This window comes from Muscardinus avellanarius (genome assembly GCF_963383645.1).
Source record: "Muscardinus avellanarius genome assembly, chromosome: 2".
Lineage (NCBI taxonomy): Eukaryota > Metazoa > Chordata > Mammalia > Rodentia > Gliridae > Muscardinus > Muscardinus avellanarius.
This window is the reverse complement of record NC_137787.1, coordinates 75,561,199-75,583,754: the sequence shown is the minus strand read 5'-3', so window position 1 is coordinate 75,583,754 and position 22,556 is coordinate 75,561,199. Positions and strand designations below refer to the sequence as shown.

The 22,556-nt window shown below is 45.1% G+C and overlaps 1 protein-coding gene across 1 annotated transcript in view; it reads right to left on the bottom strand.

Annotated features, from left to right (window-relative positions):
* The window catches only part of PLA2R1 (phospholipase A2 receptor 1), a gene marked incomplete at both ends in the record, with an annotated part of 111,688 nt that extends 90,561 nt beyond the window's left edge, over window positions 1–21,127 (bottom strand). The window contains 3 exons of the mRNA XM_080689393.1: window positions 1,835–2,008; window positions 3,491–3,874; window positions 21,040–21,127. Of these exons, the coding sequence (XP_080545519.1) occupies window positions 1,835–2,008; window positions 3,491–3,874; window positions 21,040–21,127 (646 nt within the window). The remainder of the gene's footprint in view (window positions 1–1,834; window positions 2,009–3,490; window positions 3,875–21,039) is intronic.
* Window positions 21,128–22,556: the final 1,429 nt, after the last annotated feature.

Below are 22,556 nucleotides of genomic sequence, written 5' to 3'. Positions count from 1 at the left end.
CCACACTAAGATTTCCCCTTGGATTGGTTAACAGTCTATACTACCTAATGTCTCCCTTGTATATATATTTGTATGGTGCATGGAATTACCTGTATATTATGAATTGACTGACAGAGAAATATCTCTATTGGGATCATCTGAAGCCCTTGTCAAAATGCAGATGCTTGGGACCCACATCCTGGAACCACTACATCTCTGGGGTAAGGGAGAGATTAGGAAGAGATTTTCTGTTTTTAACTATCTCCCTGGGGATTCTAGAGCATCATATCAAATATGGTCTGCGTTTTCTGGCATTGAGAAAACCTGTCTATCCTGTCTTCTATCTAGTTGGGTCTTTGAAGGGAGGATCCAAAGTTTTAAAACTCTTGGTATTTACAACTGTGCCTATACTCTTTGTTGACCAGCAATAAAGAGGAGAAATCACTGATTCAGAAGGATATGCCTAAAATATAAATTATATTTGATCATTATGGTGGTGGTGGTGATGGCCAAACCTTACATGCGCTTACTGTGTGCCAGGTACTATAGTAAATCTCTTGAATATATTATCTAATTGAATACGTAAAATAACCCTAATAGGCAATGTTGCTATCTCCATTTTACAACCAAGGAAGCAGGGACTAAGAGAGACAAAGGAATCTTCTCAAAATCCCATTTTTGGGAGGAAGCAGGACTCCAGGCTTTGTCAGATTCCAAAGTCCATACTCTTTCTTATTTACTAAGCCATACTGGCGGTTAGATTAGAAAGCTAGCCTACAGATAATCCATACATCAGATTAAAAAAAATTAACCTCTTCAATTTGTTTTTTAATAAAAATGTATTCACTGCATTTAACTATATACATGGAGTGGTGAAGTAGGCATCAAAGATGAAGAGCCTGTAAAAACTATGGTCACTTCTTAGAGGGGCAGAGATGAAGTAAATGGTATACAGACAGAGGATCGTGGTTCGCGGACAGCCACAGCTACTTAGTGAGGCCCTCTGCAACTCAGTGAGACCCGGTTTCAAAATAAAGAATAAAAAATAGGACTGGAGGTGTAGCTCAGAGGTTGAATGCCCTTGAGTTCCATCCCCAGGCCCACAAAAAAAAAAAAAAAAAAAAAGAAAGAAAGAAAGAAAAGAAAAGAAAAGAAATGGTCTCCAATACTTAGGAACAATTAGAGACCTTTGGTTAAATATTAATAAGATAAAATAAATATAATAAAGCACTAGTTGAAGAAAATAAGAATGCTGCATCTGCACTGAACCTTGAAAATCAAATGAAGAACAGAAAAAAGATTTTGAGGTTATAGATATATAAAACTTGTAGTAAGGAAAGAGAGTCAAGCTGAGAAGCCATTACTGAGAAATCATAAGGGTAAATGGTTTTACAGAAAGATTTTCAAGGAGCCAGCCAATGTCTGGACTTGACAATGGGCAAGACAAGCAGCATGGATGTGGAGAAATTAGGGCAGCTTATAAGAGATACAGGACTGAAAGGACAGCTGAGCTTAATATGCATTCAGGTTTGTTTTTAAGTATCCTGCTGCGAAGCTGGGATTAATGAGATCACAGAGTATTATAATTTGATTCCAGTTAAAGCATCCTTATACACTGAGCTCAGTGAAAAATGGCTAATTAACATCCTTTGAATGTAAGGGGAGAAAAGGAATATACATCAGAATTGTCTTTTCAAGGTAAAACAAACCCCAAATCAAAATTTGGATTAATGGCATCAGAGTGTTTATTCAGATTTCAATACGACAATGCCGGCACTTTCTTTTAGCTATAGGTAACTTTCTAATCATCCCTGATTCATTCATGACACAAAGAGAAGACTGGATTTATTCTTACTTGGATCTGGGCAAAATCCCCACTTCTCATCTCTTTCATATCGGCTCGTGGTGGCACACCACAGCAAGTTGTCTTCCCGACCTTCCCGGATACATCCATGATGCCACTGCTGGTTATACTGGAAGGGAAACCTGCATGGCATGCCGTGGGCATTCCCTTTGATAGTATGTAAATCTATGGGGGAAATAACAAAGTCAAATACGTATGATGGCAAGTTCAGAAACTGGCATCTACTTAAGGCATTCTTATAGACTGAAAACCTCCTCAGGGCAGGCACTCAACCTCACACTCTCAAGTCCTTACCGCCCAGGCTAGGTGGAATGCTGGGTTTGCTTTTCTATTTATCTACTTGTTTATATGCTACAATGTGCTGCTATAGTAGGACACATATTTGTGAATGGATGAAAAGGAAAATTTAATAGAGATTTTACTTTAAAGTAACTGCCAGTCTTTAAATACATCAGACACCATCATCTAACCCCCAGTGGTTTCAAAAGCATTTATTACTTTATTCATTCAACAAATATTTGTTGAGCATTTAATGTCCTTTGCACTGGGAATACAGTAGTGAACAAACCAACCAAAAAATTCTTTTTGTGAGGAACACAGAATATAATTTCAGAGCAGGGCAAACACCTGCAATCCCAGTACTTGGGATTCGAGCCTTAGCAATGTAGTTAGACTCTCTGCAACCTAAGGAGACCCTGTTTCAAAACAAAAAATAAAATAGGGCTGGGGGTGTTGTTGAGAGTTTGAATGCTCCTGGATTCTACCCCCAGTAACACACACACACACACGCACACACACACACACACACACACACACACACACACACACACACCAGGACTGTGGAAAATGAAAGTTCCCTTATTATCTCATGCCTTTCTACAAGCCATGCTTTGCACATACCAAATAACCCTCAACACTAGTCTGTCATTTATCTTCAGTGCCCTAGAGAAGGACCATGGCATGGATGCCAGCCATTGAGGAGGCATCTGAGTGCCAACAGGCACACCTCCACAGGTGGGGCTGAGTTTCTATAATAGGAGGTATGGTGGCAGAAGCAGTTGTGTTTGTCTTGACAAAAGCCTTCCATGCAGATATTTTTCTTCCACTTGCATTTTCTCTCCTCCTCTTGTTCTTTTTTTAATTTTGGTGGTACTGAGGATTGAATCCAGGGCATTCTCTTCTGAGCTACACCCCCATCTCTATTATATTTTTTATTTTGGAACAGTATCTTGCTAGGTTGCTGAGGCCCGCACTAAATTATTGCTGGCCTTGAACCTGAGACCCTCCTGTCTGAGCCGCCTAAGTGCTGGGATTACAAGTGTGTGCCACCGTGCCTGGCTTCTCTGTTTCTTGTTCTTTCTTCTCCCTTCCATTGGCTTTCAAGGCTAATTAAATGTTTTTTCTTCGATACGTTTAAATTCTAAGCTCTGCTTTTTCTTTTTTAGCAAAATTTAGCACATTTATTCCAAGATTCAAATAATTTTTTTAGCATAAGCAAAGAAACCACTCTAATATATTTACCAGAAGTCCCTTGACATCGCAGACTTGGTATACTTCTTTCAAGTAATGTTTTACAAATCTTTACTTATGGAATATTTTCTAAATATTTTATGCCGTGCCATGATACTTTGAATGAATTGTTTTTACCTTGGTGAAGATGTTCACAAATGTCTCCACCATCTGACATATAGGAAATCCACTTGTGAAGATGTTTTCCCGAGGCCACAACTGTGTGGTCATGCTTCACCTGGAGCATGTAATGGTGTGGGCCCATGATCATCTTCCTGTTACAGTACCACTTCAAGGATATATCCATGGCATCACATTCGTAGATGCGTAATGGCTGCTCTGGGTTAGATAAATTCAGGCCCAGGCAACCACTGCCTCCTATGTTGAAGAGGTGGTGGTCAGAAACCCATTTCCACAGCAGATACTCATTTGGCTCTTCACAGTTCTCCAGGGTCAGTTCAGATTTGCTGGCTTGAATGCATTTCTTGAGGCTCTCACTTTGGATAATAAATATTCCCTTATCTGTAACAGAAAAAATAAAAAATGTGAGCTGCGCATGGTGGCGTATACCTATAATCCCAGTCTTTGGAAGGCTGAAACAGGAGGATTGCAGGTTCAAGGTCAACCTCAGCAATGTAGTGAGATTCTGAATAACCTAGTGAGAACTTGTTTTAGCACAAAAAAATAAATAAAAAGGGCTGGGGGTGTAGCTCAGAAATAGAATGCCTCTGGGTTCAATCTCGAGCACTATACAATAAAGAATAAAATATGTATATGCAATTTTCATCTATAATTTACTAGTTTCACAGGATCCCAGTGCAGATATATAACTGTGCTACAACACAGATGCCCATTACTTCAGACAGATCTGTAGCTGATGGGTTTGTCCACTGAAGGTTTTTTTTTTTTGTTTTTTTTGTTTTTTGTTTTTTTGCATAAAGCAGAGGAATTTCTTGGGAAGCACAAGAAACTAATGGAGATCTTTGATAAAACTCTTCTTGGTTATACAGAAACAGGGCTACAGGGCTACCTGTCAATCACTCGGTGATAGTAATGAGGGAAGGCACCCACCACCACTGGAGAGAGAGTGATAATACTCAGGGTGAGTGGGGAGGGGCATTGAGTGCCCGGGAATGTGGTAATACTTTGATTTTCTTCAGATGAGTTCCTGGACAGTAGGAACATGGTAGTTAAATCAAGAACCACTGGAATGAGCATCTCTATTACAGAGTTTCTGTGGAAAACGATGAGGATACAGAGAAGCATGGCTTTGTGTCCTAATACAGGATTCAGTGCTGCAGACAAAAACAGGCTTCTCCACCTTTGCCTTTGGGCAGGCTCTGTCAGGAGTAGAAAGATGGTGACATTTTGTATTGAGGAGAGATTCTCATCAGAAATAGCCTTGGTGGTGGTGGTGGTGGGGTGGGGGATGGCAGCAGCAGGCAGATGTGAGACCCTGAAGTCTGACACCTAGGTACAAGACAGGTGCTGGAACATCGTGACAGTGGTAGAAATCAGAGGCTACGTGGCCATGCGGAGAAGGTGAGCATTGTGGTGAGCTCTTCCTGGAGCCAGAAGGGATCTGGGTGTTTCCTGTGGGAAGCGCAGGATGCAGCCAGGGGACACATGCTAGCTGCATGCCTGCCGCTGGCCTGGAAGCCACCGTTGTGCAATACTGATGGACTTGCTTCCCCACAGGATTTTGGAAATGGTACTCGTGTTTTATTTCTTGGGTCTAAGCACAGAATGTTCTGAACACGCCATCAAGGTCAGCAAGAGCACGACATTGATAGAATGTGTCGGCAGCTGCTGCTGGGCCCGTGGTCACCGAGCTTCCCTCAGCTGAGAACGTCTGGTCAGGGCCAAGAGCTCCTTTGGTCTTGCTGTGTAGGTTGCCATCTTACATTTATCTTATATTTTACTTGCTGTCTCTTCTTCAGAACTCTAAAGGGACATTATCAGATGTGTTTAAAATGGCTGGGGTTTTGGGGGGCACATCACAGGGCAGGGGCAGATCAGGGAAAGACAGAGCCTTGGAGAGAGTGGGCCTCCGTGTGTGGGTAGGAGAGGCCCATCCTTCACTTCAGTGAAGGCCTTTGGTTTCTCTACACAGTTAATCAGGCCAAAATCCCTTAAGACACCGTTAAACAATTTGTCAATGTATTAGCAAAAGCCACACCTCATTTAATAATTGATAACCTTTCTTCCAGCCAGGTGTTTGAGGAGTTACTTTAGTTGTCAGAAAATTGCTTAGGTCACCACACATCAGAGCAAAAGGGAAGGGAGTGGGGTGGGGAAGGACAGTGAGAGAATGGATGGTTTTAGAGATTTCATTTAGATCAGGAAATCTGTTTTCCTGATGAAAGCCACGTCTGTATGCTTATTAGTGATAGTCATTCAACCCAAATCTACTTCTCATCAGTGTGATATGGACTCTGATAATTAACCCTGCTCCCAATCCTTCTTTGCACCTTTTCATGCCTGGATAGAATGTTAGCTGTAATTTCTGTCGTAATCTACTAATTACTTTCTAGCTGGCTCAGAGTTCCATTAATTTTTCATTAAGGGATAATTATTTTGTTATAATGGTTCTTTGGCTTCTACCTAATATGTATGTTCATGTATATCCATATCTGCAATCCACTGACAGGGCCTCAGTTCATACACTTAAGATAGGTAGGTAGAATAGCTAACCAGTGCTTAGGAATTCCTCCGGACTCAGATGAAACCTCCACAACCAGCTGTACAACTCTGCGCAGATCCCTTGACCTCTGAGAGCAATACCTTCCCAAAGTGGAAGGTGTCGGACAATCCTAATCTGTTACATTTCCATGCCAGCTGCCTTTAGAATGCAGCATTAGAAAAACTCTTCAGAATGTTTCATGAACAAATTCCTGGGGTTTCTCTACAAGGTTAAACAAGCTACCTCTAAGTATGTTAAGCTATAAAAGGACCTGAGCCCATTTTCCCATTAAGTGACACCAGAATCTGATCCTACCACAGTTAATCATAAATTCACAAAAGAGAAAAAGGCCTGCCAGAGGTATCAATCTGATTTTTATTATATGCACATACAAGCTGCTGCCAACAAAGCTGTAATGTAAAAATAGGCCACTAATCCTTAGTGTGTGTGGTTGCTGGATTTCAAAACGCACGAAAATCAAATGTAGGAAGAAATCAAGATTGATTATATATGTCAAGGACATCATTTCTGCTTGAACACTGATTAAGTGATTAATGAAGTACTGCCAGAATTGCTAAATCTCTTTGCAGGAAACTGTTGTTATACTTCCTTTCATAATTATAAGTTTAGGAGAAGTAGAAGAAGGATTTATATTCTAGAAGTAATTTACAGGCTAATTTCCATCCTTTAAAAAAATTCCAAGGGAGACAGTGTTTCTACTTTCTACATGTGAGTTCCTTCTGGGAGGAGGTGAGTTCAGACCAGTCTTTGAACCCATGAGATAACATGTATTCTTCTAAGAAGTGGAAGGAGAATGTTCTCTTGCTCAACTTGTTTAGGGTATTTATTTCATGGCTGTATACGAAATAGTCACTCAACAAGCAAGGCACTATGTATGGTGCTAGAGATCAAAAGAGAAATTATTTGCCCCAATACTCTGTCATTTGAAGTTGTTATTGATTTGTTCTGGAATCATGGGCATTTGCTTAGTTAATAAAAAGAAGGAAGTTCCATTAGTTCTACAGAAAACACTGTAATTGCACTCAAAGTAAGCCCTTAAAAACAAATCATAGACTGGGCATGATGGCACATGCCTCCAAACCCAGTACTTTGGAGACTGAGACAGGAGGATTGCAGGTTCAAAGCCAGCATCAGCTATTTAGTGAGCCCTTGTTTCCAAACAAAGTATAAAATAGGTCTGGGAATATAGCCCGGAGGTAGAAAAGCCCCTGGGTTCCACCCCCAGTACCACCAAAGAAAAAAAAAACTGATAGACTGGGCATGATAGCACATGCCTACAAACCCATTACTATAGACAGGAGGATCACAGGTTCAAAGCCAGCATCAGTAACTTAGCAAGACTTTCAGCAACTTAGTGAGATATTTCAAAATAAAAAAATAAAGTAGATCTGGGGGTGTTGTTCAGAAGTAGAATGACCTTGGGTAGAGCCTCCAGTACTAAAACAATGTACTAAACATAACAAAAGAAAATAGAACAAAATTAAAGTCACATTACTGAATCCTCAGCTGATGTCACATATAAGATGGGCAAGACTCCCTTTTGAGTGGGGTGTGCATGCCCATCTTCCAGGGAGGACAGAGCAGAAGAGCACTGGGAAGAATACGGGTAAGGGAAAAGAGACTAACTTTACTCATAAGCCCAGAATCATGAATGCCAGGGCTGCTGGAACTCTAAAAGGTATTCAATTGAATTATTCTTTTAGCACCCCCTCTGCCCCAAATCCATTTTGTCTTGAGATAGAAATTTTCAATTTATACATCCAGTGAGAACCATATCTAACTGAGGCATAGCTTTATTTACATGCATTCATTTGTAACCTGGGAAGAAAAAATGAACTGGTAAGTTGTTACTGGACATTCTAAACTAAGAGACCTGAAATACAAGTACTGGGTGGCTAATACGGTAGCTGCTAATATGGTAGGTGCAGGTAGAGGGATATATGTCATGTTGCTGGCCCTCAAGGAACTCATGCTCCTGGCGGGAACCACTGAAATGTACAGAAGCCATTACAACTTAATGCCAAAATAGATTTCAACACAAGAGATACAAAAACAGTGGAGAGGAAGCCAAGGGTAAAAGGCATTAGAGTACTTAGAAGATCAGCAATCAACCAACACATTGTCATTCAGCAAACATTTCTTAGGGACCTAATACCTGTAACAGTGGGGGCATACCAGAGAAGAAGAGGCAGAGATGCCCGTCCTTGTTAGAAAGTGTTGAGGATAGTAGGGAGGTGTCTCGGCCTATAAATGGAGAGGTAAGAGGTCATGCAGAAGGGACATTCTAGACAAAGAGAATATTGCCAAAATTCAGAGATGATGAAAATAATCATCTCTGAGTGACAACAGCCTAGCTATATAAAGGATTTTGGTAGTCATGGAATTTGAACTTAGAAAGAGGTATTTGGGGTCATTTTATGAAGAACCTGAATTTTAAAAATTTATATATTTTGTTTCAGAGGAAAGGAACTTTTGGATCAAGATATAACTGAGGCCCTGGGGTAGAAAATGAATGGGGGTGGTGAATCACTCAACAAAAACATTTACTGAACACCTACTTTGTGCTCAGCATTGTTTTAGATGCTGAGACAATTGAAGATAAATAACCACGCTCCTACCAGAGAAGTTCTCAGTTGGGTGGGATGAGATGGTCCATGAATGGGCTGAGAAACTGTCTGAAAATTATAGCTGTGGTCCCTCAAGGTAGATGGCTGGTGTTAGTGCAGTGTGATGCAAAAGAGAAGGAGGTTCAATAGGAGACCTTTCAAAGAGGGAAGAAATGGTGGGATTAGGCAAGAGGTAGAAGGGGGTGCTAGGGTTTGGATATGGTTACAAAGTGTGCCCCTGGGATTCAGGTGTTGGGAGATTGCGTCTCAGGCTGGCAATGTGAGAGGCTGTAGGAACTTAAAGAAGTGGGACCTGGTGGGAAGTAATGAGGTCACTGAGGGTGCTGCCCTGGGAAAGAGATGCTGATGCTGCTGTCCTGGGACTCTGGTGTGTCCTTGTGGGAGGTCTGCTGTAAGAGGAGCAAACCTGGGCCCTCCCTGTTCTGGCTTTCTGTCTTGCCATGAGATCTCTCCTCATGCATTTTGGCCACTGTGATGACATCCGCCATGGGGTCCTTGCCAGACCCCAGACAATCCTGGCACCATATCTTAGAACTTCCAGAATTGTAGCCAGAATTACAAGTGTGGTGGTGCACGCTTGTAATCCCTGCATTTGGGAGGCTGAGACAGGAATATCATTAGGGTTTGAGGCCAGCCTCTGCAGGCTTAGGAGACCCTGTTTCCAAATAAAAAATATAAAAAAGGTCTGGGAGTGTGGCCCAGAGGTGGAAGGGTTCCATCCCCAGTACCACCACCAAAAAACAAAACAAAACAAAACAAAAAAATAACTTCCAGAATTGTGAACTAAATAAACCTATTATCTTTATAAACTCCTCTGCCTTCATTAATTAATTATAGTAACAGAAAATGGACTAATACATGAGGATTCTGAAAAGGCAGTTGGAATGATATTTTTTGGCTTCGTGTATTCAAATGGCTGTCAGACGCTTGCCAGTTCCTACAATGTCATGAGGTCAGAGTCCAAAGCTGTGGACCAGTAGCACAGTTTGATCCTTTCAGTGTGAACTGGAGGTTCCTATAGGGAGTGTTTCTTGAGGTCCTTCCATTTGACCTTCAGCTCCCCTCTTCTAGTGGCCTCTACTTGCCTTTGGTGTCATTTTCTGCTTTAGCTCTTTGCCAAGCATTGGCTGAATGATGGTTTGAAGTATTAAATGATACTTGGGAGGCTGAGACAGGAGTATCGTAAGTTTGAGGATAGCCTCAGCAATGTAGGAAGACTCTCAGGAACGTAGAAAGACCCTGATTCCAGCCAAAAAATCAAAAGGGCAGGGGTGTTGCCGGGCGCTTGGGAGGCAGAGACAGGAGGATCGCGCAGGTTCGTAGCCAGCCTTGCTGGAGTAAGAGACCCTGTTTCCAAATAAAAATAAAAAATAGGTCTGGGAGTGTAGCCCAGAGGTAGAAGGGTTTCCAGGAACCCCAGTACCACCAAAAAAAAGGGGGGGGGCAGGAATGTAGCTTAGAGGTAGAATACCCTGCGTTCAATCCCCAGTAAAACACACACACACACACACACACACACACACACACACACAGAGCAAATGTTAAGACTAAAATGAGGTTTGAACTGTTGAGCCCACGTAAAGTGTCTTTACTTATAACAAGAACAACAATAACCAAAACAGCTGCAATAACAACAAAAACACTTGAAGCAAAAAATAAAACAAAAATCCTAAAGAAATAGGGTTGAAGGAAAAACTGTGCTGGTCCTTCCTATCCATCTCTGCATAAAAATGTGCATTTTATCTAAAACCATCTGAGTTTGTTTTGTGGTACTGGTGATAAAAGCCAGGAGCATTCTACCTGGGCTCCCGCCTTTTTTATTTTCTTATTTTGACAGATCATTGCTAAATCGCTGAGAGTCTCCCTAAATTACTAAATCTGGCCTCAAACCTGTGATCCTCCTGAGGAGGTAGAATGGAAATAGGCCTCAGTAGAAAAAAGTTAATTTCCTGAGTTTCCTGAGGGGCGACAAATACCTGAAATTCCAAAGGCTCAGAGATAAGAAGGCCAGAGCTTCATAAAACCATCTGTTTACTAATCAACAAACCCAGCAGCCAGCATGGAGCAAGTTGGACACTCCTACTGAATGAAAAGAGATGAGACCCTTCAAAGGACTTGCAAATACCCTATGCAAAATTTGAGAGCTGCTTCCCAGAATTCCCAAAGTCACCCTAACCAAAAGAGGTCGAAAACGATCAGGCCTTTGCCTTAGTCGGATGGCTAATGGGGCTTTTCCCTCTCAGGACCCCCTCCCCTTTTGGGGAGCTGTTTTCTCTCTCGCAGGTCGTGTTGGCCCTGAGAGAAGGCAGAGTGCATCTAAGGACACGTGGCTCGGGCTACTCTCGAGTAGTGACCTGAAGGCCTCTGCTGGACGTCAAGACTGACCAGGGCCCCTAGGGGTGACCTGCACCTCTTTTCTGACAGATCGCGTGGACTCTGGGAGAAGGTAGTTTGAAACTGATGGCACTTGGCTCGGGTGACACTTGGGTAGTGACCTAAAGGCAACTACTGGACACCAGGACACCCGACAGCCCGAGTGGTGTTCTGCCTCTTTTTCTATTTTCTTCTGGCAGATCGTGTGGACTCTGGAAGAAAGCAGCCCACAACTGAAGGCAATTCGGCTTGGGCTACTCTCAAGTATTGTCCTGAAGGCAGCTGCTGGACCCCAGAGTTCCAGCCCCTTTGGGGGTGTTCAGCCACCCTTCCCCATTCCCTGCTGCTTCCAATAAACCTTTTACTCCCCTTCCTGAGGTCTGCGGGTGTCATTCTTCGCTCACCGTAGACAAGAACCCGGTAAGGAAACGTCGAGTTCCTTCTTAGGAAACTCTGTTTCATCTCAAGGAAACGCCGGGTTTCCTCTCAAGAAATCCCCATTTCACTCCTATCTTAGACTCTCAAGTACTGGGATTAAAGGCGTGTGCCATCATGCCTAACTTTAAAACATCTGAGTTTTTGTGTAAGTCTTTTAACAATTTGAAGCCATGGTGTTCTTGTTAATAGTCTTCTACTAATTAACTAAAAGATTACCTAAGTACACTTTAAATAAAATCTCTTCCTCCTGCCTCAGAACCTCCTTCTCTTTTCCTGTCCTTGACTCTAGGCTTCCTTTGTTCTCCTGCAGCTTTGGAACCGGGATGATCCCCACCTCCATAGGCCCATGGAACCCCCCCCACCCCTTGGTAAATCTTTCAACATGCTCCCTTCCCCTTTCTAATCTCCTTAAATGGCTGTTCCAAATTCTATGAAGTGCACAATACTCTTTCTCACATGTGGCAAAAATGAAACCCAGTTTAATCAGCTCCGCTGGGCTGCACCTTTGTGTGGCTTCAAATTGCCTGTAGCCAACTCTTGCAGGTGGGTTAACCCTTTCAGACTGTCCTCATCTCTCTCAGCCTATTCCTATTCCTTCCCCTTCCCCTGGTTTTTTGCTACATCTCTATATTTTAGCAATGGGTTTTTAAACTGGGTCGAAAACATTTTTCCTCCTTTTAGCTTTTAGTCTATTCCTCCATCATTTTACCTTTAACTGGAGAGTACCCAACAGACTTCACTGGCATAAAATAATTATTCACAGTGACTCTATTATCCTGTAGACTGCACTGGAAATATACCATCGTGGTCACCAGCGATCCTCCTTAGAGAGAGCAAGTTATGGCAAGACACAGTAAGACAGGCAATGTCTAAGTTCCTTCACAAATGCCTGCATGATAAGCCCTGGGGAAGTGATGGGAAGACTGTCACCAAAGCAAACACAAACAGAGAACAGCTCTGCCTCAACCGAAACAAGTCTGGAAAGGACACGCCATTATGGAAGGTAAAAGTATTTACACTGAGTCAACCATCCTGACCACTTGGAGAATATACCTATTAAAAAGTTACCTTTAGGCCTGGCGCACGCTTGTAATCCCCGCGCTTGGGAGGCGGAGACAGGAGGATAGTGCAGGTTCCAAGTCAGCCGTGCTCGCTTAAGAGACCCTGTTTCCAAATAAAAAGTATAAAATAGGTCTGGGAGTGTAGCCCGGAGGTAGAAGGGCTTCCAGGAACACCAGTACCACCAAAAAAAAAAAAAAAAAAAAAAAAAAAAAAGGAAAAGAAAAAAATTACCTTTATTTAAGTGCAAGGCGGACATTTCAATGGAAGTCAAAAACTTCTAATGGCAGATGTATTATTAATCTCATCATTAGTTTGCTAGGGTTGCTGTAACAACATGCCACACACTGAGTGTAGCCTCAACAATAGCAATTTATTTTCTCACAGTTCCAAAGGCTGAAGTCCCAGATCAAGGCCTAGCAGGACTGGCTCCCTGTGAGGGCGGTGAGGGGCGGATCTGCTCCTGGCCTCACTCCTTGGCTGGGAGACTGGCTCTTTACATCATCTACTTTATAAGATACTTGTGTCCCAGCTCCCCCTTACTATGAGGAGGACACCAACGACCTCATTTTAACTTGCTCACCTCTATAAAGACCCATCTCCACATAAGATCTCATTCTGAGACCATAGGAATGTGGGGTGAAGACAAAACTCAAGCCACTGCAGTCCCTATCCCTCTAACTCGGGCTGCCTGCATAATTTGCAGTGTCTGGGGTAAAATGTGTGGTCCTGGCTGAAAACGGGGAAGTCAACTCAATCTCTCTTTCCCGTGGGCCCAAAAGGAATTGCAACTTCTCTGCAGTACTGGGCTCTGCGCAGTCAGTTCGTGGATTGGATGGAGGTGGCCTCCTACTCAAACCCCACAGGACACACAGTGGAGCTGCTGCTGCCTTGCCCTGCACAGAGATGCTGCAGGATGTCCAGGCCCAGGTCCTGGGCCTCTGGCCTCCAAGCCCCAGTCAATGTGATTGCTACCATGGGTGGAAGGCAGCAGCTGCCACAGGGCAGGAATGCAGACAGGCAGCTGAGAGCTGATCCGGAGGAGGTGGCACCGAGCCCCAAGGCCCTGGCATATTCTCCATTGTTTTGTCAGACTCCACACAAAGCATACAAATTAAAAGATAAGAGCAGGATGTGGTGGCATACACCTGTCATTCTGGCACTTGGGAGACTGGGACAGAAGGAGGCCTGTCTTGGCAACTTAGCAAGACCCTTAGCAATTTAGTGAGGCCTTGTTTCAAAATCAAATATCAAATATAAAAGGGCTGGGGGGTGTAGCTGAGTGGTAGAATGCCCCTGAATTCAATACCCAGCACACACACACACACACACACACACACACACACACACACACACACACACCCAAAAGATAAAAATGAAGAAACCAAGACTAAACCACGGAGTGTTAAACCCTAAGCAGGAGGCCCTATGTAACTGCATTGGGTATGTGTCCACGAAGCCCTCTCCATTCCCAATTAAACAAGGTTAACATTATGAAAAGTGCAAAACACTTCTCTTAGAGTAGATGTTTGAAACTAGAAGCATTTTCCCATATCCATTATAAGGTTCTTAATAGTACTGGTGCCATAAGATCTTGATAAGGATTTCCTCAGTCACAGAGGATCACTTTATCAATGTTAATGAGGGTAAAGGCAAACCAAAGAGTAACAAAATAAGATGTTGTTTATACTTAGATAATCACTTTGGATTTCCTGTTTGTATTTTCATCACTAAAAAATTCTGAAGAGAAGAATGCCAAAAGTCAAAGCTAGTAAAACTTCTATATTAACATTTCTTTGAAACTGCAGTAGTCTGGAAAGTATCATAAGAAAGTCATGTGGCCACTCATGAAAGCAGGAACCTCTTGTTTTGTTTATCTCTGTATCACAGACCCACACTATAGAAATCTGAATCATAAGCCTTCATTTTCCGAATGTTTTTATAAAATAGTTTCTCTAAATGATGTAAATAGCATTTATAAGGTACTCTTTTGTTGATTTCTTTTATAAACAATAATATTTCTTCTCACTTTGATCCACTCAAGCAATAAAACTTGTGTTCCTTGCTATGCATTAGAATATCTCCTTAAAAGCTTTCAAGGATAATTTCTGAAAGCAAATGGAGGAGAGAGTCTGTGGGTTATATGAGGATCTGCAGCATAAGAGTGAGTTCAAGAAAGGCAGTGCAAAGGCACTCAGACAAGTACATTGTTAGATGAAGGAAGAGGAGCCAGGGACCACCAGCTGACCATGTAGCTCAGCCTTCCTGGCTATTGGTTGAAATCTGCATTGTGAGGCACTGTTTCCCGTGACAACCACCAATCGATAACAAGGTTTAGAAGCTACACGAGAAACAGGAAAAAGGACCAGGAAAACTAGAAATCTATGCTGATGTGCACAGACTTGCAAGGAAAGGAGCCAGCTAGAGAAGGTGGGATAAAGAAGTATGAAGTGGGGAGATGCTGGCTGATGATGGATGGAGACAGAAGAAACCAAGTCCAGATGGTTGGAATGATTTACAGCCAGGAAGTGCAGCTAAACCACTGTCTGGTCATGCTTTTACTTAAATTCCAAGTCTCTAGATTAGGAGAATGGCTCATTGCCTCGGGACATAGGAATTGCTTAGAACAATAAATAAATCAACAGCTTTGCACATTTCTACTTTATGAAAATATTTACTCCCACATGTGGAATTATGGGATTAGAAAGGGAGGAGCTGCGGAGAACAAGAGGCCGGTCTCCTGTTCCTCCTGCAGCAAAACAAGATTGCATTCTCCTGTCCTGCAGTGGGAAACAAAGTGGACTGGCTCCTGGGGTCACACAGTAGTGAATTAGCACGGAGACCCTGGTTAGAAGTCCCATGGTATGAGTTCCTGTAGGCACAAGTTACTTAACCCTTCTTCATCCATAAAAGTGCATCTATTCATATTACCTACTTCATTGCAGTGAGCTTTAATGGGTTGAGGTATGTAAAACAGCACATTAACTGCTCCCAAAATGTTAGAAAATATTAGAAGAAAAAAAGGGGGAAGCATTTTACCTTTATATTAGAAGCAGAAACTACTGAGGGATCCTCAGGGTTCCTGCTCCTCCCCACTGCTACCTCTAGGAGGGCAGCTTTCATTCTGTCCTTTCAGAACCCTCTCTCAAGTGGCAAATTCTCTTCCCTTCCTTGACCCTGAGCTTCCCTGTCCTGAACGGGTCTCCCCCACATCCACCGTGACTGTGGTACCAACAGGTTCCTCATCTCTCCCCACCCAAAGGGCTCTTAACTCCTATGCAGACGACCCAGCACTCTGCAGTGTTTTACCCACTGTAGGCTGAAGCCCATTAATCAGGCCATGAAATGAATTTAGTGTGTCATGCAGTATGACAAACCAAAGAGAATGGAACAGAGTGGGAAAAAAGTAGTATATCACCAGTATGTCATATGAAGAAAGGTCATCATTTAATGAAACTTATTTCAGTTATATATACTGTGGTTAGGAGCTGGATGTGGTGGTGCATGCTTGTAATTCCAGCATTTGGGAGGCTGAGACAGGAGGATCGCAGTATGAAGCCAGCCTCAGATACTTAGTGAGGTCCTTTGCAACTCAGTGAGACCCTGTTTCAAAATAAAGAATAATTGCCGGGTGTGGTGGCGCACGCTTGTAATCCCCGTGCTTGGGAGGCTGAGACAGGAGGATCGCGCAGGTTCGAAGCCAGCCGCACGCGCTGTCTTAGGAGACCCTGTTTCCAAATAAAAATGTAAAAATAGGTCTGGGAGTATAGCCCAGAAGTAGAAGGGCTTCCAGGAACCCCAGTACCACCAAAAAAAAAAAAAAAAAAAAACCAACAAAATAAAGAATAAAAAATACGGCTAAGGGTGTAGCTTGGAGGTAGAATGCCCCAGTTTCCACTCCCAGAACCACAAAAAAGGAAAACACACACACACACACACACACACACACACACACACACACACAGGTTCCATTCCCAGAACCACAAAAAAGGAAAAAAATATAAATATATGACAAAAAAGGAAAAATATATATACACTGTGATGTAAAATATATCTCTTATTGTGGCTTACTGACAGCATAGTCTTAAACTCTTGACTCCAGCTCTAACACTGCTCTTGGAACACTGCTCACAGCATTTGGAAGGCTGAGATAGGAGGATCACAGTGCGCAGATTGCCTCAGCTACTTACTTAGGGAGGCCCTTTGCAACTCAGTGAGACCCCGTTTCAAAATAAAGAATAAAAAATAGGGCTGGGGGTGTAGTTCAGAGGTAGAATGCACCTGGGTTCTATCCCCAGTACCACAAAAAATAAAAAAAATTAAAAGGGCTGGAAGTATAGCACAGAGGTAGAATCACCTGGGTTTAACACCCAGACACACCCAGACACACCCAGACACATACCCAGACACATATACACACATACCCCAATCTGGTTCCTCTTTATCCAAACCCATGAGACCCTTCTCAGCTGTACCAAATTTACCAACTAGACTCTGTTTCCAGAAACAGTATACATCCAACCAAACTCCTCACTTCCTCATTCTTCCCCTCCAAACATAGAAGTGTCAGAGCTTGTCCATCCTGATTGTGACCCTATCCTGGGCTCCATCTCATCCGCTGCCCCTGATGAGGCGGCAGCCCTCTGTGTACTCCACAGGAAAACTCTTCCCAGGAGGCTGTGGGAGCTGCACATGAAAGGTCCTGCAAGTGGAAGCAGAAGAAACCAGACAACAGAAAGGTGAATGCAGAAGCGGCCAGCAGCAGCTCCAGAGGGAGAATCACTGCTTCACTCCAGTTTAAGTTCCCAATTCCCAGGAGGCCTGACTGCACCCAAGAACCTATTTTTGGGTCCCCCGGACACCATGGAACCCTTATATGCAGCTCCACCTTAGCCTGAGTGATCTTTTCTTGCACTCAAAAGCCCTCTTTTCTTGGATTTAAAGAGGACATACAGGATCTTTGAGCTACCTGAATTTTTACTGTTGCCGACACATGATTCTGTGTGTTTTGCCTAACACGCACTTTACCAGGAGTGCTCGGGTTCACCTCACCCCACCCCCATATGACAACTACCTACTTATCCTCTAGGAGGACAAGAGCCCTTCTGTGTGTCCAGGTCAGCAGGCCGGGCCGCCCTTCATGTCCCTTCAGCACTGTGCTCATTCCTTGTTATCCTAACACCTACCACAGTTTCATAATTGTTTGTGTTTCTGCATTTGTAGCTGGACTCTCAGGTCCTGGGCATGGTGTCACATCCTGTCTTACTCAGGCTTGGGGTGCACAGCAGGTTCTGTTGGTTCCGCACTTGCACCCCCTAACCGGGAGCTCACTCACCCGTGGGCAGTCCCCACTCTGGCTGACTCTCCATGCCTCAGGCAGAAGAGTACCAGGGCTCAGTGCCCCAGGAGTGACCCTCAGTCAACAAGAGGAGCAGGTCGGTGGATAAATACCACTGCTCCTTGAGCTGCCGGGAGTCCACTGAGCTCACAGGGGCCTCAAAGGGCTGCTTATGAAACCCAGCTCCAGTTGCCTGTGGTGGCTTCCTTCCCTCCCCTGCCCCAGCTCCTCACTCTCTCCCCCTGCTTTCGAGATCTGCCTCCCAAATTAACTGCTTGCACTCCAATGAACACATCTCAGGGAATCTGTTTCGAATGAGTCTGAATCAAGACAGGGAGATGAAGCACACAGTGCTGGGTAGATGGGGAGTGAACAGCTGAGTCCTTCAGTCTGCGCCCCTTCCCATGGGCGAAGTGTCAAGAGACACCCTATCCCGCCCCTGTCCATTTTCTTCTCCTTAGATTGGAACCATGGCCAAACAAGCTGACCTCGCGCTCTCTTCCCTGGGTTACTGGTGTTTGGAGGAGCCCACCCTGCCTGTCACTTAGGACTGATGGGGCCTTGGGTTCTCTGCACCCCTGCCTGCAGGAGGCTGGACATCGCTGGAGGAAACTTTCTTACTATGTTTTTGGGACCACTTCACATTTATTATTTTCAGCCCTCAATGTGGCTTCACGATATTTCTATTTGTGCTTGGTCCTTTCCTTTAGCGATTATGTCCATCTTTCCCAGGATGCTGGGCCTTCTTCATTCTGCCTCTGCTCTCCGAAAGAGTGAAGTTGCCAAGCTTTAGCACCGGCTAGAAGCAGCACCCAGATTCTGGGTAAGGGGGAGCAAAGCACAATAAGGCTGCTTGGTATAGCCAACTAGCGGTAGGAAACAGATTCTGCACCTGCCAAGGACAGTACTCAGGGCAGAGGATAATGGGTACAGGATTATCAACCTGTCAAAGTGGTGTGGCTTGGCAGAGGAAGAAGGCACTGTGGTGATACTACAATAAAAGGACACTTAGATCAATACTATTATTAGCTCCACTTTTACAAAAGGGGAAACTGAGGGACAGAGATACTAAGGAACTTGCTCAATGTTACACAGTTGGTAAATGGCAAAGCCAGGGCTTGAACTCAGTCTGGCTTTAAGAGTTATAAACTTAACTGCTATATGACACTGCATCTGCTGATTTTGTAATAGAAAATCATCCATACATAATTAAAAGTCAGCACCATACAACCCATTGTCTGCCTCCCAAGCATGGTATGCTTATAATACATATCAGATCAATCAGTAATTTCAAACTATCAAACAATTCAGGTGAAAAATATATGTAACCTGCTGTGCGTTATTAAATATCCATTATTAGTAGGTATGAAGCTGAAATGAGTGGGCCCTGTTCTTCAGCTGCTCCGTGGATGTCTCAATCATGGCTAACAGTGATCAACATAGTTCAGTGAACACAGCGGTCAGTGGAGGCACCTCAAAACATGACTGACTGTGAGATGGCCATACCCTCAGCCTCTGCACCTGAGAAACCTATGTTTGGAGTAGACACTGTTTCAGGTCCTTTCCAATGCTTTCCTGTGTTTTCCTATCTTTGAATAAACAACATCTTGACTTCAAGTTTCTAGATTACACCTGAAAGTCCTTGGATTCAGGAGAGGGGAGTGAGGGAGGGGACTGGCATGAGGATTACTACCCACCCTCTGTGCTCTTTAGGACATCAGAAGCAGCATCTCCATATCAGGAGCCTGCTTGGTGGCCATGTCCAACTCCTTAGAATCTTCGAAACCCCACCCGCAGGGTTCAGGAGGAAGCAGAAGCTTCTAACTCCAGAGTGCCCTTGACAACTAACTAGAAGGCACTTAGCAGTTATCCAGGCCAGGACTTGGGGTTGCTACTTATAGAAGGGATTAATCCTGCAGTGCTGGCCCTGGCTCAGAGAATCCCAGCGCGTGCTCACGGTGGGGCTCGGCCCCAGCATCCGCCCACAGGCTGTTGCCCTGTCCTACCAGCAGTGCTCAGGTGGGCCCACAGGGTAGCACATAGAGGGCTTGCCACCGAGTAGTAGCAAGCTCTTCCTGGGAGCAGACCACACCAGGGCCAGTTGTGCACGCACAGGAGCAAGTATTAGTGTAGCAACGGAGAAGGCAAGAGAGTGCCTGCCCCTCAGCTGCTTTTGGGTGCCTGGTGGCCTTCAACCTGTCCCTGATCCAGCCTCGGGGGAGCGGTGGGAAGTACAGTCCAGAAAAGAATATCTCAAAGACATGCACACAATACATTGACTAGGTAAAACGAAGAACGCAGACACCGACCACAGCTTGCTTTACCCTTCCTGTTCAAACGTATCCCAGGTCCCTAGGTGTCCAGGCCCCTCCTGGCTGAGCTTGCCCTCCTCCCTCCGCACTCAGACTCCTGCTCTGGGATGCCAGAAGTGACCCGATCCTGAATGGGCTCCCCCCCTGCAGGACAGAAACCCCTCCGCAGGTCCCCTCCGGAGATGTAGCATCAGAGACATGCATGAGTCTTTCTGCAGTATGTGCTCAATAAATGTTGGCTGAACTGATCTGTGTGTGCCGGTCAGTGTTTAGGGATAACTGAGCCGCCAGTGGTCTATGGATATTACAGAGCCCGTTTTTCTGCAGAGAGAAATTGAGGAGCGAGAGTAACTTGTGCGGCTCACACAGCTCCTCCCTCTCCCACCTGTCTGAGAGGCGGTCATAAAGGTGAAGAGTTCTGTGCCCACGGGGCGGGGCAGAGAGGCGAGCGTGGAGCCGCTCCGCAGGGGGCGGTGCACACACCTGCGGTGGCTGGCTTCCGGGGGTGGGGCGGGGGCGAAAGAAGACCTTTTTTTATTTTTATTTTTTGCCATCGTTTACAACTCTCGGAAAGTTTACCTTTTGAAATGTCTCCTACCCTTCCATCCCAGACTTGCCCAGGGTGCCGGAGACCCGGAGACAAGAGTCAGGTCTCTTGGGCTGGGAGGATGCGCTGCCTCGGGACAGGACGGCGTGCAAACCCGGAGCGGGGACCGCCAGGTCCGCCGCCTTGCACACCCGCTGCCCTCCCCGCCCCCACCTGCGCCCCTTCCTCCCTTCCCTCCACCGTCAGCCGCTCCCGAGCCCGGCTGCTCTCCCGCCCTGGGGACACTCACCCTGCCACTCGGGGACGGGCTCGGGGCTGAGCGCCGCCGCCACGCCCTCCGCGCAGAGCAGCGCCAGCAGCAGCAGCGGCGGCGACATCGCTAACCACTGCGCAGACTGAGCGAGCGCCCGAGCCGCGCCCCTGCACCCGGCCAGGGCAGGAGGCGGGGCCGGCCTCCTCCGCGCCCCACCCTCCCCGCACCCCGAGACCCGCTCCGCACCCGGGTGTGCAGACACTTAGGCTCTGGGCTGGGGGACAGTCGGGGAAGCCACTGTCCTCCCGCACCCCGGCCCGCTGGGGACCATCTGCCCATCCCAGAAAGTCCTGCCTTTGGGGTGAAGAGGGAGGAGGGGGAGGCTGCCGGCGCGCTTCGGGCTTCTCGGCTCTCAGCCCGACTCTCCCCTTTTTGGGGAGGCCCATGGAGACTTGGGAGTGAGAGAACCGAACATTTCCTGGACCGGAAGTCTGATGTCTGGTTTTGCCAAGTCCGGGTTCTGGTAAACACTGCGAGTTTGGCAGCGGGCAGCTGGAGTTTGTAAAGCCAGCTGCTCAGTGAACCCGGGGGCTTTGTGGGGCCCTGGGCTCCTCCGGCGTGTGGAACACGGAGACCCCTGGGGCCTGCCCCGGCGTCATCCTCTTTGCTTGCGCGGGAGTAACCTGAAAGGTTTTCTATTATTGAGCTTTATTCCGCCACTCTTTTAAAATAATCTCCAGTTTGAGCCGGGTGTGGTGGCGCACCCTTGTAATCCCAGCATTCCTGAGGCTGAGACCTGAGGATCACGGTTCGCAGACAGCCTCAGCTACTTAGTGACGCCCTTTGCAACTCAGTGAGACCCTGTTTCAAAAAAGATAAAGACTAAAAAATAGGGCTGGGGGGGGCGTGCAGCTTGGAAGTAGAATGCCCCTGGGTTCCATCCCCAGTACAATAATAATAATAGTAATAGTAATAATAATAATAATAATAATAATTATTATTATTATTCTCCAGCTTCCATCTTTTTTGCACCACCCAATAGCTGGGAAAAACCCCTCCCAGAAGGGTGAAGTGATTTGCTCTAGGTTACTCCTTAACTCAACAGCAATTGCTCCTTAAACTACTAATCCTTCTAACTGCAGCCTTTCAGAGAACTGGCACAACAGTGGAAGTATTTCATGCTCATGGAATCAGACTAAGGACAGCCCTAAACAGGACCTTGACATCACTTGTTAAAACACAAGAGGAAAACAAAAAACAAAAACAAAAACAAACAACAAAAAAAAGAGAAAAGCAAAAGGAAACTTACAAAAAAAAAAAAAAGTGGCAGACTCAGAGGACCCATCTTTTTCAGCTTCTTACCAACTAATACTAAACCAACATTTTCAAGTAGCCCTGTTCCAGCCTCAACAAATGTAACCCAAAAGGCCCAGCCAGGAGGAGATGCCCAGTAGGAAGCAGGACTGAAACAGAGAAATAGGGAATTTGATTGCTTCAGGAACTCGGAGGTCCTTAGACTGTTGGAGGGCAAAGGGGATAACATTTACCCATAG